The 19,502-nt window shown below is 37.0% G+C and overlaps 1 protein-coding gene and 1 pseudogene across 12 annotated transcripts in view; one reads left to right on the top strand and one right to left on the bottom strand.

Annotated features, from left to right (window-relative positions):
* The window catches only part of ELF1 (E74 like ETS transcription factor 1), a 121,760-nt gene that overhangs the window by 77,973 nt on the left and 24,285 nt on the right, over window positions 1-19,502 (top strand). For all 12 annotated transcript variants that reach the window (XM_036250169.1, XM_036250175.1, XM_036250171.1 and 9 more), the window contains 2 exons: window positions 7,383-7,563; window positions 18,473-18,580. In XM_036250169.1, the coding sequence (XP_036106062.1) occupies window positions 7,383-7,563; window positions 18,473-18,580 (289 nt within the window). The remainder of the gene's footprint in view (window positions 1-7,382; window positions 7,564-18,472; window positions 18,581-19,502) is intronic.
* Window positions 11,447-12,153, bottom strand: LOC118622723 (annotated as a pseudogene).

Raw genomic sequence — 19,502 nt, 5'->3', positions numbered from 1 at the left:
AAACCTATTGAATAAACTTATTTAATAAAGTTGGAGTAATGATCCATACTTTCTTAAGTATCCACCTAAGACCTTTGAAAGCGGTTTGTTGAGAAAGCAAGCAAGCCTAGTCAGGGTAGTAACATATTGTACTGTTTACAAATTGGTCACTTTCCTTCTCCTTTTAACTTAGTGGCGTTGCCACATAAGTCCATCAGCCACACCACATGGCAGCGGTATAGTGAACAGTGTTGAAATTTGGGAACCTGTCTCTCTTTCCTGCTAAAATTTGTTTTTTTATTATTGCTAAAAAATTGTTAAAATTTAGCTTTCACCCTGGCGAGTGTGGCTCAGTTGATTGAAGCATTGTCCCATACACCAAAAGGTGGTTGTTTTGATCTCCGGTCAGGTTGCATATAGGGAGGCAACCAATTGATGTTTCTCTCTCACACTGATGTTTTTCTCTCTCTCTTCCTTCCCCTCTCTCTCAAATAAGAAAGCATGTCCTCGGGTGAGGATTAAAAACTTGTTTTTTCCTTTCAACTCTTGTCCTAAATTTACCTGAAATCAATAGAAGGGAAAATTGGTATGTGTATATTTCTTTCTGTAACAGTTAAGTAAGACCTTCAGTAAAGTTATAAAACAATTAAAAGTCAGTTTATCACTGTAGTTTAATTTGCTTATAGAAATTGAGGCTTTGAAAACTGATCTTTGACAGATTTCAGTTCCTGAAAGTGTTTCTGTTCCCACCCATCATTTGTAACTTTTTTTGGTTTTATTCCAAAAACAAGTGGAAAAATAATCTGCAAGTGCCAGATAGCAAGAGATCTCATAATATAATAACTTTGTGTGTGTGTGTTTTTTATTACTAGTGTCTCAGACATTGGCATAAACAGAGTTGACTCAATTTAGAGAATGCAGTTTTGAATCTTGTAATTCTTTAAAGCAGTGGTTCTGAATCTTGCATCTACATTGGATTTACCTCAGAGCTTTAATACCAGGCCTAGTAACAAACATCCCCAAATACTCTGATTTGTTTGATCCCAAATAGGATCAGGTATTGATATTTTTGGATGTTTCCCAGCATATAGTCAAGGTTGATAACCACTGGTGGAGTTTACTGAGGTTCCCTGATTCAAACAAAAGATAATTGAGAGAAGATGCTTAATATGATTTCTAAAAAATTTAAGTAGCTAGCCAAGTGAAATGCAATATTTTTCTTAGGGCATCAATGATGTTTTAACACCTTATGTCTTAAAAGGAGGTAACAGGTTTTATTGTTAAGTATTAGGAATGTGGCCATTTTATGAATAGCTCTAATCTTCCTGAGGCTTTTCTTTTAAATACATCTTGGAAAGGGGTCTGGTTGAAATGGTGTAGAACAAACCGAGATGGGTGAATAAGGTTTGGTGTGGCCTTCAGCACGGAAACTTGAAGAATAATGTCTAATTTCAATTTAGAAATATAGTTATCCCTTAGTATATACTGGGAATTGGTTCCAGAACCGTCCCCTCCCCAGATAAAAAATCCAAGGATGCCGAAGTCTCTCTCTCTTTTTTTTTTTATCCTCACCCGGGGACATTTTTCCACTTCTTTATTCAGATAGAGTGGGAGAGAGAGGAAGAGAGAGAGAAACATCTAGGTGAAAGGGACACATGGAGTGGCTGCCACCCGCACAACCACCTAGGGCCGGGGACAAACTGCAACCTAAGTACTTGCCCCTAGGGGGAATCAAACCCAGGTCTCTCTGGACCACAGGTGGACGCTCTAACCGCTGTGCCAAACCGGCCAGGGCCTGAAGTCTCTCATACAAAATAGCATAATATTTGCATATAACCTACGAATATCCTGAATACTTTAAATCACCTCTAGATTACTTATAATAGTAATACAATGTAAATGCTATATAAATAGTTATTATACTTATTGTTTAGGGGGGGAAAGGAAAGAAAGTCTGTACATGTTCAGTAGAGATGCAGCCATCAGAGGGCTAACTACATAATACATGTCAGCAAAAGTGCAAAATTTTTTCCATATTATTTTCCATCCGCAGTTGGTTGAATCCATGGATGCAAAACCCACAGATAAGAGGGCCAACTTTAATAACAAAAACATATATATCTTTATTGCTATAAACTATAAAGGTCATTTAGGGTATAGCAAGCCAGTTGTCAAATGATAAAGTTAACTTAAATTGAATCTTATGATTTGAATTGCCTCTCTCCACCTCACCCCACCTCCAGATTCATATATTGAAGTGCTAACCCCTAATATCTCAGAATGTAACATTATTTGGTAATAGGGTCATTTATTACCATGCAATTAGTTAAGATGGGGTTTTACTGGAGTAGAGTGGGCCCCTACGCCAGTATGATTGGTGTCCATATAAAAGAGAACATTTGGACACATACAGGGAGAACACCATGTGAAAATGAAGACTAGAATATTCCTTTCCTCACAGCTCTCAGAAGGAACCAACTCTACCAACACTTTGATTTCACAATTAAGGCCTCCAAAATTATGAGACAATAACTTTTTGTTGTTAAAGCTACCTACTCTGTGCTACCTTGTTATAGTTGCCCTAGCAAACTCGTATAAGTCCAATATTTTATTTTTAAATTTTAAATCTAGGAAAATCCAGCATTTGAAATTTTGTCATGCCTTCATTTTAGAGGTTGAGAACCATTTCCCTATAAGGAATTTTAGAATGTGAATGTATGGTTATGCAATTCTTAGGTTTCTGACTCAGACTTGAGCCAGTTGCTAGTCAACCATTCTAAAAGGCAGGATTTTATTATGGCCAGATTAGCAGCTGGAGTTTCTGGAGTTTGTATTTTTCTTCTATTTATGGTAATAGAGAGGGGGATTCTTTCCAGTCATCTGAGAGCAGTTTCTTAGATGTACAGTTTACCCTTGAACGACATGGGGGTTAGGGGCACTGCGACCACCCATGAGGTCAAAAATCCAAGTATAACTTAAGTTGGCTCCCCACATAGGCGGATTCCCAACCATGGATTGAAAATACTGTTTTCAACTGTTCTCGATCCATAGTTGGTTGAACCTATGGATATGAAACCTGAGTAAATGGAGAGCCAACTTTATGTTTATTGAAAAACACCCACATATAAGTGGACCTGTGCAGTTCAAACCAGTGGTCAAGGGTCAGCTCCATTTTGTATATATTGATTCAGGCATGTCACTTAAGATTCAGAGTCAGCCTGTTTCTTATATGTGAATTACCAGCATCCTTGAGAAATTAGATATGAACAACTTTAAATTTACAGTATATCTTTATTTCAGTGGACTAGAAAAGAATGGCTGGTGCTTTTTATGAGAGGAGCAAGTATCTTAGAAGATAGTATGGCTAAATTGGGAGTGATCCTGGGGAGTCCCTGGGACCCAGGAGGAACTGGCTATGCCCACAGTTTATAGTAGATTTGGATTTGCGAAGCCCTGCAAAAGATAATATTGAAAGTCATACGCAACACAGTTTCTTATCTATTCTGTTTTAATAAACAGGCCAAGTAAATATGCCAACACAACAAAGTACATCATGTTTAAGGGTGACCATATGATGTACAGGTGAAGAACATGGACCCTGGAGTCAGTTTAAGTTAAGGTTCTACCACTTACTAACTGTATGACAGTGGTAAATTATTTCCCATGTATAAAATAAATAAGCCAATGTATCTCCCTTGTGGGGTTTTGTGGTGATTAAATAAGGTGGTAATCCATGTAAAGCAATGAGCAGGATCCCTGGCATATATTAAGTGCTAATAAATGTTAGCTAATAGTAATAGCAAAGGCAGGTATGTGTCCAGGGTGCATGCTACTCCTTCCATCACTCTGTTTTGTCCAGAGAATGAATAATCTCTTCTATTGTAATGTTATAAACTTAGATACAAACTTAGGATCCATACTTTAAAAATACATCTTAACAAAAGAAAACCTGGAAATGCCCTTTCCAGATCAGCTGGTGCTCTTCTTTTATTTAAAGTGAGGTAAATTAAGGTCATGACAGTAGGAATAGAGAAGGTCTCCTGGTTCATAATCTGTTTTTCACAACATATTGCTATATTGCTACCTTCTAAATCACAGAACCAATGTGACCCTTTTCAGTCTTAATTAAGCTTTTGCTTCAAATAAAGCTCTTTTTTCTCTCTACTTTTGTGTGTTTGACATTTTTCTTTAAATAGCTTAAAATTATTAAAATCTTTGATCTGAAAGAAAAATGATTGTGTAAAGCAAATTAGAATATGGTTGATTATACATAGACTGTCTCAGGGACTAAAAAACTGGCAACAGTGGCTGCCTCTGGGGAGGGACACTAATAGTAGAGCAGAAGTAGCACTGATTATAGTGGTATGTGCCAAGGTGTTCCTAAGACCTATAAATTCTGGAGCTTAATCAATTCCTCCAGTTCACTTACAGATTACTAGAGTAAGACATAGAAGAAAGTAGTAATAAGTATCTGTAGTTATTTGAAACTACATAGATTCAGATAAAATTTCGAAGATACCCCTTGTAATAGCCACACTCTTCACACTTCCCAAATTTCAGGGACCAAATAGATTTGGATAAGGGGGAATGCTTTGGTTTCATTTGGGTGAGGATTGCTGCTATGAATTGCATCAAAGTGTGTCTGACTTAGTGACTAATCCTGGGTAAATTTCTTTTTTTTTTTTATAAGCAAAGAAATTCCTTTTTATTTTGCTTTATTTTTTGTTAATCCTTACTTGAGGATATTTTTCCATAGATTTTTTTGATAGAGTAGAAGAGAGGGAAGGAGAGAGAAAGAGAGAGAAACAATGATGCAAGAGAGACACATCTATTGGTTACCTCCTGCACGACCCCAGCTGGGGCGATGATCAAACCTGCAACCCAGGTATGGGCCCTTGACCAGTGGAAATCGAACTGCGACCATTCGGTCCACAAGTGAGCCCTAACTGCTGAGCCCAACTGGCCATGGCTTAACCTAATTTCTCACCTGCCAATGGATGGAGATGGTAAGCCCTGTTCTTAGCAAGTACATAGGGTTTTGCAGTATAAAATTAAGTCATGTAAAAAAAATTAACTCAATTCTAGGTTCAGCCTTATTAGAATACTAGGACCTTAACTCGAACTCTTAGGAGAGAAGTGTGTTAAAAAGGGCATGTTAGATTGCATGTGCAGTATTCAGCTCTCAAAAAAGAGAAAGGGAAGACCAGAATCAACTATGCTTTGGCCATTTTATTTAATACTTTTTACTGTGTGTGTGTGTGTGTGTGTGTGTGTGTGTGTTTACATTGTAATATTTGAGGTACTTTCTGTTTAAAACTTACGATATTGAGAGCCAGTTTACTTCTGACTAACTTCCTCTTTTCTGAAATAGGAAGAAGCATTTTGAAATAAAATGATCCAAATATGTTTTAGGGTTATTACCCATAAGTTTCAGAGCATAGCAGTCAAGAAAGCACTGATAGTATCTGTTCAGCAACTACAATAATCATATATTTAATTTAAGTAATTAAATTCTTACAGTAGAAGTAATAGTTAACCTCAGTGTGCAATGTTACAAACATAATTAACTTTAAAAATTCAGGCTGCTTAATTATAATGAAACCATAAGTAGCATTTGTAATATAGCAGACTTACTCAAGGAAAATGACAAAGTACCTGAAATTATTATCTATGGGCAGTAACTTTTTTCTGCATTCAAGAAGATAATGCTTTATGGGGCTGTGTTTAAGAAACAGTATAGTTACATGGTCTTGAGCTCTTGCCATAAGATACTTAATTACAAAAGGGAAAATAGTAATTTCATAGTGGATAAACCTGGTAGACTTCATCCTAAGTGATCAAAGTTAATGTCACTAGTAATGGGACAAATAGCTGTTTTGGGCTTCCTGGTATGATGTATTTGAAAGGACAAAACATTACTTCTTAGGTATTTTTTGCCAAAAATGCAAACTGAATATAATCATGAATTAATATTGCACAAAACCAAATGGGGGGACATTTTACAAAACAAATTACCTGTATTCTTCAAAAGTCTCAAGAGCATGAAAGATAAAGAAAAACTGCAGAACTGCTACAGATTAAAGGCAAAGAAATTATTCCAAATGAAAAGAGTTGTCATTGAAGAAACATGATGAAACCTGTGATCCAAGATTGGATCCTGAGCCAATTTTTTTTTTCCAAAAGGATATTAATGAGACAATTGCAGAAATGTGCATAAGGTCTGTAGATAAAATAATAGTACTATGTCTCTGCTATTTTTCTGGTCTTGATAATTGTGCTATCTTTAAATAAGATAATATTCATATTTTAAGTATGTACAGTTAAAGGATAAATATACCACTTTCAAACAAATCAGAAAAATAGGTATAGAGATAAAAATATAGAAAGAGAATGATAGACATGCTTAAGTGTTAAAATTTGGAGACTGAATGAAGTTTGTAGGAGAATTCTTTGTACTGCTTTTACAACCTCTTTAAGTCTGATAATTTTTAAACAGGAGCTAATAACTTAATGAAGTTTGTTACTAATTAACTGATTTTTCTTTTTTGTATCAGTAAGCTGTTTATTGCATAACAGTGGTTTGGGGAATGATGATTTGCAGAGAAATGTTAGTATGAAACTCTGGCAAATGGATAATACCATTAGAAAATGACAGGTAGAACAATATTAAAGGAGTTAATAAATGTCAAAGCCTTTTTTCTATATTTGAAAAGTAATTCTTTTATAGACAGCCCTCATTACAGTATGATTCATGTATGCATTTTATCAGTACATTAAAACAATTTAATATTTGGTTTTCATTTTTATCATTGAATTATTTGCATGAACAATTAATTGATTGTTGAGCAGGTTTTTCAAACCCATCTCTGGGTCAGTTTCCTCATCTGTAAAATGAGATGACTGGACTAGATTATACTTTAAGGGTCCGTTCAGTTCTAAAATTTTGAGATCTTATAACTAGAAAGAAAATGAGAGTTAATTTCTCCATTTGAGTCAAAAGCTGTTGTTAAACACAGCCTGTGTACCAAATGACAGTGTAATATTTATTTAAACTCACAGATATTTTTCTGTCAAAGAAACTTTTGTTGGGATTTTATTTAATTGTACATTGGTATACAAATTTTCATGCATTAATAATATTAGTAAATTTAATGTGGTTTATATAGAAGTATACTGTTATAGGATTTTCCTATGAAAAACTTGGTTGATAAGACTCAAGATTAATAGTGAAAGTTTAGGTGGTCTTAATAGATATATATATGCACTGCAGCCTTGAAGGATTGTCAAGGTACAAGTAGCTGATGATGTAAAAACTAAATTGATGTTTAGTATAAAATAATTTTTGGTTATATTTAACAAAAGCAAAATTTTGTTAATTCTTTTTTTTCCCTCACCTCTTTCAGCTTGGTGATCCAGCTATTTTTCCTGCCGTAATTGTGGAACATGTTCCTGGTGCTGATATTCTCAATAGTTATGCGGGTCTAGCCTGTGTGGAAGAGCCCAATGACATGATTACTGAGAGTTCCCTGGATGTTGCCGAAGAAGAAATCATAGATGATGATGATGAAAACATCACCCTTACAGGTAGGTGTGTGTGTACCTCCAGCAGCACCTTACTTCAGCCTGGTTTTAGGCAGTGTCCTAGACTTGTGATTTTTGGGGGATATAAAGTCCCTGACTTGGTTTTGAATAACTCTATTACCTGTGGAGGCTAGAGCCCTGCAGGTAGTTAACCTTTCTCATCTGCCTGTGTTTCATAGTGCTTTCTCGCCTCCCCTTTCTTCTTTCCTGAACATATTGAGAAAAATGTGACAAATAAGGAGGTAAGGGACACAAGTGGAACCAAACCGACTTAATTCAAGTCTTCTCTGAGCACATTTTATGTACCTAGCTCTATATTCCTGATAAAAGTTGTTAATAGGGAAAAAGATAGGAAAGTTTTTCTTTTTCTTTTTGCTGTCATCACATAAAACAAAATAGGAAGCCATCATCCAAATGTAGGATAAGGTGCTAAGGTTAAAGAAGATTCCTCCTCTGGTTGAGTCAGAACTAGTAGGATATTTCATCCTTGAAGAGTTCACTATGTAAGTGTGAGGTATAGTGGTAGTACTATTTTCTTTGGTTTTAGAAATTGATGCATGCACTGCTGTTATTACACATTACATGCAGAGATGTTAGAACAATTTGAGAAAATAAATTATTTGGAAGCAAAGGTTATTTAAATATTCTTAATTAAAAACAACAGAAAATTACTATTACGCCCAATATTATTAACTAAGTCTAGACCTTATTTATTTCACCCATTTCATACTAATGTCCTTTTTCTGTTGCAGGATTCTGTCTGGAATCTCATGTTGAATTTAGTTGTTTTTCTTCTTAGTCTCTTCCAGTCTGTAACAATTCCTCTGTCTTTCTTTCTCATAACCTTGACACTTTTGAGAAGTACTGGTTAGACATTGTAGAATATCTCTGTTTTGTGTGACATTTCTTCATCATTGGAATGAGATAAATGAATTTTGAGCAAGAATTTCATCAGATTGGCATTGTCTCCTCAGTGCATCATATTAACATAATTGATTAAAAAATATATTATCTCAATTAATTTCATAACAGAAAAAGAAAACTGAAACTAGAGAAGTTAAATTACATGATTTGCCTAAAGTCACACTCTAAGTGACTCAGTCCCCATGGATAACATTGACAAACAACACTTAGTTTGTCTATTTTTTATAAAGCACGTTCTTATATATTCATATTTTTTGTTTGGAAAAACCCAGTGAAAGTTTTTTTTATAAATCTAAATTTGTTTCTCCCTTATGGATAAGGGAATTAGATTAATCAGGTTAGAGGCTTCTGTTCATTGTTGGCTGGGATCTATAGGTTTGTATAATAGAATGACCACCACTATGCATATATCTGTTGTGTAGCTAGCGATGTTTTTGCAGTGTATTTTGAATTCTCGATGCCTTAGGTGGAAGGCTATACTACTCTCTGTAGGTTGTAAACTAGGGTCTTCCCGGTTTTGGTCACTATCAGGGAAGATATTAGTCCTCAAAGAAGAAATAGAGCCTAGGAAAGCAGATCTTAGATCTTTAAGAGAAGGAATTGCTTCTTCCTTTCAGTGCTTTATTTTCTGAGGCTTATACTTGAAGATAGGTGATGACGAGGTACAGACAGGTTCCTTCCTTCCTGGAATATGGAAATGGTACAGAATGAGTCCAGAAATAAAAACGTATTTTGAAAACCAGATTTGCTTTTTGAATGTTTCTTCTCCCTACCCCCTTTTTTTAACTGATCTTTGTTGTTGAATGTATTATAGATGTTTCTGTCTTTTTTCCCCATTGACCCCCTCCTCCTTATTCCCGCCCCCTCCTGCCTTCTCCACACTATTGTTGGTGTCCATTGGTTATGCATATATGCATAGTTCTTTGGTTTATCTCTTCTTGCTCTCCCTCCCCCTTTCCTTTGAGGTTCATCAGTCTAACAACCAATTTGTACTTCCTTTTTTTTTTTTTCCAAGTAACAATTTTATTCTAGTCTATAGCACAAATTTTTACATACATTTTAGTGGTTTTGACAGTGTTACTTTTGAGCAGGCTTTTAATGAATCCACAAAAGTTACTATATTAAAAATAAAATACACACAATAAAACAACAGGAATGCAGATGCTGAGAATCATGCAGGTCGGGGTGGTCTGGCCAGTGCTATGATGGAGAACCTTGCCTATTTAAGAGTTCACTAGTGAATATCAGTTCTTCTGTTCTTCATCCCTCTATAATTCACCAAAATCAGAGAATTCTAAACATGTACACACAAAATAAACCGTTTTGTAAAGCTGTCTCAGTACAAAAATTCAGTAAACAAGCCTAAATGTATCTTCAAACCAACATTTCCATTGATCAAGCCAGTTATTAGAAAATAGTCACTATCAGCACCTGATCTAAAGGCAAGGTGGTCTCATTTATTAAAACACCAGCAAGGGCCCTGGCTGGTTTGGCTCAGCGGTTGGAGCGTCGGCCTGCAGTCCTGAGAGACCCGGGTTCGGTTCCCGCTAAGGGCGCGTACCTCGGTTGCAGTTTGTCCCCGGCCCTGGTCGGTTGTGCGGGTGGCAGCCACTCGATGTGTTCCTTTCACGTCGATGTTTCTCTCTCTCTCTGTTCCTCTCTCTCCCTCCCACTCTACCTGAACAAAGGATGGAAAAATGTCCTCGGATGAGGATTAAAAACAAAACAAAACAAAAAAAAAACACCAGCAAGGGATTAATCAACACAGCAGCTAATATGTTAATCTTAATATAAGACACCGAGGGAAAACCAAAGTAATATATTAAATACCACTCCACTAAGCCAGGAGATAGCCTATGGATTATAGATACATGAGTTTCTATCTGTCAAACAATGCTTTAAATATTTTTCCATCTTAAAGAAAAAAAGGATATCAGGAAATACAGAAGAAAGGTAGAAATGTGAATTGATGCATCTAATTCCACAGTTTAAAAATGAGTATCAAATTAATAGAGAGCTAAGTGACAGGGACTTCACCGTCAGGCACCAAAGAGGCAACACCACTGTTCACTCTAACTCCTCATGCTCCTCAGTCTCAGCGGAGGGCCAACTGAACAATACGAGAATACAGACTGAGCACTCATCCACCGCTGACAAAGACCCCAAAGAAGACATCACAAAGGCGCAGAGAAACAGTTGAGTCTTCTGAAAAAGTTAATGATATCAAAATACTTCACCCATCACAAGTAAACCAAACTAGGTCAAGTACATGGCCTGAAGCAGCACGGAATTCAGAGTCAGAGGTTGGCAGAAAACGTCTGGAAAACTGCGGTTTTAAAAATTGGCAATGTCTCCATGCTTAATAATACTGCCGAAGAGGTATAATGTTTGTTCGTTCGTGGAATGTTGACAGCTTGCTCAGAAACTCACGTGGAGGAACCGCGGACATGCGCGTCAATGGAACGTTTTTTTTTTTCAAAATGTACAAAAAACGGAAGTTACTGTTTAAAAAATAACCATGTTATGCCAAGATGAAACATGGTGTAAGTTCTGCCCATGATTCTTTACACAGCTGATGGGAAAGTGATAGAAAACATTTTCTCTTAAAAAGGAAGCTTTGCGATTGCACTGACTTTGACAACCTGACCTAGTAATTTAGAAAAATCATGTAGTAAAATCTGTAAAATTAAAATACAAAATTCTGGTTTGTAAACATCAGTTGGCCAAGTCTATCCAGAGTCCTGCATGATAGTGGAATGGAATGAATAATTAATTCACTACCTTATTTATTTGTTCTGGAACATTCCAGAACACAGCATTTATACTTTCACAGTAATTATATTCAAACTGTATCAAGAAAGTCGGTGCAGTTGTCTTTTTTCCTCCTCCTGTGCAACACTCAGCTCTTACCCCACCCCCAAGCACCATGACTGAAATAATACTGGCACGGACACCCGACAGGTCATAAATGGTTCATAAAGTCTGTAGGACTTCGGTAAAGATATTTTCAAATGGCATAGCAATGCACTGCAGCTGCCGTGGCCATGAGCAGGTGCCAGATGGCGTGGGCAAACGGGATAATGTCATCGCTCTTGACAAATACAACGCCCAGGTAGTAAATGAGGCCCCCACAGGCAAGTTCATGAAGTCCACCCATGTTGTTCATTTGATGTCACCACCAAGGCTGGAGAGAACCCCATCGGGGGGTAGAAAAAGAGCTCGATCACCTTATACTTTTCATGGTAGAGAATTACATAAATGGTTCCTCCAGCTGCCATGAGCCAGATAAACCAACGCATATGAGATGCCAGGGGTCCAAGTTCACAGAGGTTTAACCAGGGCGCGTAGGAGGCCGCGATGTGTGACACCATCCTGTCACACATATGGAAGCAGTGCTCCACCGTCCTTAAGTGGCTCTTTTTCCGCAACACAATGTGAAATGCTGTGGAAACGATGAAGAAGGTGCAGAGGCCCATTCCGTAAACCCATGCTCTTACCTTCTCCCAGCAGTCATCAGACAGCCGGTGGAGGAGGGCACTGCCCACAATGGCTGGGACGATGAGGAATGCGTGTTGTAACAGCAGCATGTTCATAACAAGTAGGTTTGTAACGGCCATTGGCTGGGGCCCGGTGGTTCATGAACCGCTGGAATTGATTCTTGAACCACATTGCTCCTCCTCGCGGCCCTCATGAGCCTAGGCTGCTCCAGAGACTGCCCGGTGCCCGGCGGGCCAGAGCCGGAATGGGTCAGGCCGGGGGTCGGGACAGGGCCGGGGCCCGACCAGCCAATTTGTACTTCTTAATTCCTTCATCTTATTCACCCAGGCCCCCAACCCCCACCCACCTGGCAAGCCACAAAAAATTCTCTATCTATGAGTTTGTTTCTGTTCTGCTTGCTCATTTTGTTTGTGGATTCCATTGTTGATAGATATGTATTATTTGCCATTTTATTGTTCATATTTTTGTTCTTCAAGAAGACCCTTTAACAGTTTATATAATACTGGTTTGGTGGTGATGAATTTCTTTAGCTTTTTCTTGATATGTCTATCGATTCTAAATGATAGCTTTGCAGGATAGAGTAATCTTGGTTGTAGGTCATTGCTTTTCATCACCTTGAATATCTCTTACCACTCCATTCTGGCTGCAAAGTTTCTTTTGAGAAATCAGCTGACAGTCTCATATATCCGTTCCCTCCCCTTCCTTATCTTCCAGCTTTGTTTAACTCTTCCATCCTTATTTGAGCAATGTCTTGAGAAAGCAAAGAACCTTGTAGTATGTAGCCCTTTTTAGTCCAGAGTGGAAAGGGGAAGAATACTGCAGTTTGGAGACAGTACAGGGGAAAGGAGAGATGGGAATAGAACATTTTATGAACTGTGCATATGAGTCCTAGGTAGCACTGCAGATGATATTAAGGAATTATTGTTAACATTTTAAAATATGTTAATAGCATTGTGTTAGATTCCTTACTTTTGGATACATATTCTAAACTATTTAGAGATAAAATATGGTCTCGGATTCCTTCAAAGTAAGCCTTGAGGGCAATGAACAATGTAGAGGTGAAAGAAGATTGACCGTGTGTTGATAATGGTTGATGCTGAGAATGGATATGTGAGAATTCATTATAATTTTTATAATTTTTATTTTGCTTGAAATTTTCACTAATAAAAACTGATTTTTTTGGATTTGAGGTTTATGTTAATGACTGCAGCTGTCATCTATAACACCTGATTTCAAATTTTTCATGTTCATCAAAACCCTTTTATTTTTATCATTGATTTATTTCATATTGTTGGATATCAAATTGAACCTAAAAGTACATGAATAATGATAACATACCACTTTTTCTGTTTACATGATGGAGTTCTACATAAGGTTTTATTTGAAAAAGGTTGTGTTATTAAAATTTTTTTTTAAGTATTTTGACTGTGAACTCTTATCTATGTGGAGATTATTCTTCCATCACTGTCTCTGAGGATCTAAAAGTGAAATTATTAAAGGGCATGGTAGAAATTATATTTCTACAAATGTAAGGTGGTAACCATGATGACTTTATTAGTAAATATTTATAGTTTTAAAAGCTATATGTACTTTTTGGGGGTGTTCAGTTTTCTTTCCTGTTTCATGTGAGACCCACCACTTTATGTTGCATTTCACAACCTAAGCACTGAAGCTGAATGAAATAAAGCTTTACAAATTAGACCACTGATAATTAAACCTGTTTAGCTTCCTTTACATTTTAAAAATTTCAGATGGTAGCATGATTTCTATATAAAACTATGGAATTATTTCTACTGTATATGAAGTTTAAAAAGCAGGGGTCCAGATAGCTTGAATAGTATGTTTCCTTTTATTTAAGATAGGTGAAAGAATATACATATGTGTATTCACTTATATTTAAGAACTAGGAATATAAGCCAAAAAACCTAATGAAGTGGTTCATTACAGAGTGAAGGAATGGGACAGGAATGAAAGCTATAATTCTCTAAATGTACTTTGTTTTGTATTTTTTCTTTTTGATCTGTGTAAATGTTTAACAGAATTATAAAACAAAAGTAAATCCAAAAGTGAGAAAATTGGCAGTCTCTAAAGTTGAAGTATACTGAAACTTTAAGGGTCTACATTTTACAATGGGATATAACCTAAAAAGCAAAAACAAAACTGCGAAGGAAAGTTAAATTATTTTCAGCAATTATATTGTTAGTAATAATATGGTTATTGTTATTTTAAAACTGTGTGTGAGAGGGATATTAGGGTAGTCAAATAAGTAATGGAGTTAATGTCATAAGAAGCTAAGAATTATAGATTAAAATGTTAATCTTTTTTACAAATGTTAAATTGCACAAGTAAAGATTCTATAAGTCTGTAAATAAATTCTATGTAAATAAATCATGTAATTCTGAAAATGAATTCTAGCCCTGGCCGGTTTGGCTCAGCGGTTAGAGCGTCGGCTTGCGGTCGAGATAGACCCAGGATAGGTTCCCGCTAAGGGCACGTGCCTCAGTTGCAGTTTGTCCCTGGCCCTGGTTGGTCATGTGGGTGCCAAACACTCGATGTGTCCCTTTCACATCGATGTTTCTCTCTCTCCCTCTCCCCCCGCCCCACTCTATCTGAACAAAAAATGGAAAAATGTCCTTGGGTGAGGATAAAAAATAAAAAAAGAATTACAACCACAGCCCTGCCAGTGTGGGTGGGTGGTTGAGTGTGGACCCATGCACCAAGAGGTTACTGGTTCAATTCCCTGTCAGGACACATGTCCAGGTTGTGGGCCAAATCCCTGGTGAGGGGCATGTAGGAGGCAGCCAGTCGATAGTCTCTCTAGTCGATGTTTCTATCTCTCTCCCTCTCACTCTAAATCAATAAAGGAAAAAAGAAATAATAAAAGAATTACAACCACAGAGAATTGAAGAATATCAAATATGTTAAGATCTAAGTATTCACAGTGATACTAAAAAAGCAACTCAAAAGGCCTTGGCCAGTTTGGCTCAGCGGTTAGGGTGTCAGCCCACCGACCAAAGAGTCTCGAGTTTGATTCCTGTCAAGGGCATGTACCACAGTTGCCGTTTGGTCCCTGGCCCTGGTTGGGGTCATGTGGGAGGCAGCCAATTGGTATGTCTCTCTCACAGTGATATCTCTCTCTCACAGTGATATCTCTCTCTCTCTCTCTCTCTCTCTCTCTCTCTCTCTCTCTCGTTCTCTCCCCCTCCCTCCCTCCTTCCTACTCTATCTGGAGATAAATGGAAAAACATCCTTGGGTGAGGATTAAAAAAAATAACTGAATGATCACTTTGGAAGATGCTAGGAGCCCATTTATTATTCTGAATTAAGCATTTAATTTGCCTTTATTTTATGAACCTTGACTCAGGGTAACCAGATAAGTTGTTCTTTATAGGGAAGTCTAGCTAATAAATGCTGGAAGAATGATAGGATTAACATTATTTTGGGATCCCTAATGAAATAGTGGATCTAGGCAACTGTCATTAATAACTGCTAAAGCCATTAGATGAAAGGCTAGTGGAGAATTTATAATGGATAGATCAGGCTGATAGCCCTTTAATCTGATGCTCAATCTTAGCAGTATGGAAAGAATATAATTAGACTTTATAACATTACTTCAGGAGGCACATAGAATAGCACAGCATGGCCTTTGAAGTATTCTTGCCCAAAAAAAAGGAATGTTGATCTAATCAACCTTTTAGATATAACTACCACTTTATAGGAAATACATCAGGGGGTATGGCAAGTGGCACCACAGAGGTATAATGAGTAAAATCTAAAATGTGGGAAATTACAGATGATCCTGTTTCTTCTCTGATAAAACAGCAAAAGGGTAGGGGTTGGGGGGGAGAGAAAGGCAGTACATATTACCAAATGGTAATACATGAATTTTGTTTGGATCCTGATTTAAACAAAACCAACTTTTTCAAACACAGGAGACTTATTCAGCTGGGCCCTTTATATGTGAGTTTATTATATGATTTTCTCTACTTTTGTATGTGTTTGAAATTTTTCATTCTATAAAGTTGTACAATTAAGTGATTTGAATTTTTTCTTGTTGTTTGTAACTGATAGGCAACTAAATTGTTATACATGCTAATTTTATTATTTTTATCTACCCAGCATACTTTAAAATATTTTATAAACTTATTTATATAAATGGATACTTAGAGTTATGTAAATATTTAGAAGATAATAGTTAATTGTTGAGTTATCTGTCCCTTGTTTGCCTGATTTTTGAAACTTTAATTTTACTAGGATATTTTTTTCAAGTCATAGAATTTCAAAGCCTTGACAGAGAAGTAATATGCTTTTTATTTATTTATTTATTTTTTTAAATTTTTTTAATCCTCACCTGAGGACACTTTCCCATTTTTTGTTCAGGTAGAGTGGGAGGGAGAGAGAGGAACAGAGAGAGAGAGAGAGAAACATAGATGTGAAAGGAACACATCGAGTGGCTGCCACCTGCACGACCGACCAGGGCCGGGGACAAACTGCAACCGAGGTACGCGCCCTTAGCGGGAACCAAACCCGGGTCTCTCAGGACCGCAGGTTGACGCTCTAACCGCTGAGCCAAACCGGCCAGGGCAGTAATATGCTTTTTAAATCTGCCTTAAATTTAAAAGATTTTAAATAAAAGGTTTAAGTTTTTAATAGGAAGTGTCACGGTGCCCTGCTTTAATCATTTTGCTGGCATTTTTGAGGTATTTATCATTTCCAATTTTAACTGTTATAGAGAAATTGGACTTTTAAGCATTTGTTTTTATAGAATATATAATTAAAATGTAACTGATTTATTTTTCATTACAATTAGGGGAAATTACCTCCTAATTAAGACTATGAATAGTTTCTATTCATCAGTAGTCTCCTAATGAAGTTTTGTGCATCTTTACATGAAAATGAAAAGGACATAAACTTTTCAAAATAAAATCTAGTCAAAAATCTATTCAAGTTCTCTAGGTTGCTTTTTGTAGTAACTCGGAAATGTAACTGCTTGCCCTAAGAGGAAAACTTCAAAGCCTTTGAAAGGGGAAGACTCCATGAAGGGTCGAATTGCTGTTTGAAAAATCCAGGCTAGATTAAAATCCTTGCCTCCTTTTATATTGGCTATCTTCTTATTCTTCAACCGCCGTGTGATTTATAGCTATTTGGGTTCATAGAGAAAAGTTGAGGGAATCAATCCCAAAAGTATGGAATTCTGCAGATACATTTTTCATATCTGGAAGAAGGAGCTTCTCTTTTAGCTTGGCAGGTTGCCAGCATTAGCCTTTTTTTTTTTTTTTTTTTATGGGTGAAAATGTTTTTTGTTAGGAGTTTCTTCCTAATTGAAGGGAAATGAACTTCTTTGTATGCACCATTCAGGAATTATCCTGGCTCTCTGCTTCTTCAGCAGTTTATTCCTTCCATTCCATCATGGGATTCCTCCCTTGGGAAGGCAGTCAGCCAAATTAATTGATGTATAAAAGTAAGTTAAATAATCTGCTGTTATACAGTCTTTAGCAATTGTATATTATGTTTTATAGTGGTACAGAGTAGTTATCTCATTTTCTTTATTTAAAAATTTTTTATTCTCACACAAGGATATGTTTATTGATTTTTTTTTTTTTTTTATCCTCACCCGAGGACATTTTTTTCCATTTTTTTGTTCAGGTAGAGTGGGAGGGAGAGAGAGGAACAGAGAGAGAGAGAGAAACATCGACGTGAAAGGAACACATCGAGTAGCTGCCACCCGCACAACCGACCAGGGCCGGGGACAAACTGCAACCGAGGCACACGCCCTTAGCGGGAACCGAACCCGGGTCTCTCAGGACCGCAGGCCGACGCTCTAACCGCTGAGCCAAACCGGCCAGGGCTGTTTATTAATTTTTAGAGAGAGGAGGGAGGGAAAGAAAGAAACATCCATGTGAGAGAGAAACATTGATCGGTTGCCCCTATGCGCCCCAACCAGGGATCTTGCCCGCAACCTCAGTATGTGCCCAGACCAGAATCAAACCAGGGACCCTTTGGTGCACAGGGCAGTGTTCAACCAACTGACCCATACAGGCCAGGGCTCTTTTTTTTTTTTAATCCTCACTCAAGGATATGTTTTTATTGATTGGCGCATGGTGGAGAGAAACATTGCTATAAGAGAAACTTTGATTGCCTCCCAGACGCACCCCAACCAGGGATCAAACCCGCAATCTCAGTATGTGCCCTGACCTCAAATTGAACCCGCAAACATTTTGTTGTATGAGACAATGCTCTAACCAACTGAGCCACCCAACTGGGGCTTGTTTTCTTTTTTAATAAAAACCTCACATCTTACAGATATTTTTAAAAGAAATCGGCAAGCATTTAATAGTCTCATATAGTATAGGTTTTATATGTTGATACAAAGTCAGTATATAAACCCAAGTTTAAGTTATATATCCTGGTTCAAGACATTAGAAGTTATGCGTTTTAGAGCAACAGATAGCTTGTACTAATTCTATTTTTTTCTTGAAATGTATTATAGTTGAAGCTTCCTGTCATAATGGTGATGAAACAATTGAAACTATCGAGGCTGCTGAGGCACTCCTCAATATGGATTCTCCTGGCCCTATGCTGGATGAAAAACGAATAAGTGAGTGGTTATGTGTTATGATTATTCATATTTATATACTTTGACAAGTTATTTTTGCCATCTCTTCCTACTAAATGAAAAATATTAAGAGAACAGAGACTATGTTCTATACTTTTTTTTGTCCTAAGGGCACTTTAAGCTACAGTACTAGTTGAGACACCTTTGCAAATGTGTTCAATTAAACAATACTTTTTTTTTTTTAATTTGGGGAATAAGGCCTTTAGGAATAAAAAAGTAATTTATGTAGTTGTCAAATAGCGGATTATGCAGAATTTCTTCTCTTAACCTTATTGGTGAATGTATTAGGGTGTTTAGAACCCAAACTATTATTATTTAGTGATCTCTATAGATACTGTGAATAGGCAAACATCCATTGAAAAGTTTTCTAACACTTCATGGCATAAAATTCACTGCCACACTTAATCTGCTTTTATTTTTTTATTGTGGGGGCAGGGGGGTCTAGGCAAACGACTTTATTTGGAAAGCCAAGAAGCAAAGAGAATGGCAGACTAGTATTCTAAAGAACCATCTTGAGAAAGTACAGAATTCGTCTTCTTTTATTTTAAGGGGAGGGGGAAACTGAGCGATTTGAGGTCAGGGGTGACTAATGTCATCAGATGTCAGCAAGGATCCAAGGGGAATGGGAAACTTCAAACTCCGGTTACCAAGGTCACAGTGGTCAGGAAGTTCCTGTAAATCTGTTTTCTCAGTCAGGTTCTCCCTCTGTCCCATTGTATTTTTTTGTTTTGTTTTTTGTTTTTTTTTTATCCTCACCCGAGGACATATTTGCATTTATCTTCAGATAGAGCAGGAGGGAGAGAGAGAGAAACATTGATGTGAGAGAGACATTGAGTGGTTGCCACCCACATGACCCCAACTGGGGCGGGGACAAACTGAAACCGAGGTACATGCCCTTAGCAGG

This window comes from Molossus molossus, unplaced genomic scaffold (assembly GCF_014108415.1).
Source record: "Molossus molossus isolate mMolMol1 unplaced genomic scaffold, mMolMol1.p scaffold_m16_p_9, whole genome shotgun sequence".
Classification (NCBI taxonomy): Eukaryota; Metazoa; Chordata; class Mammalia; order Chiroptera; family Molossidae; genus Molossus; species Molossus molossus.
This window is presented reverse-complemented; position numbering and strand designations above follow the sequence as displayed.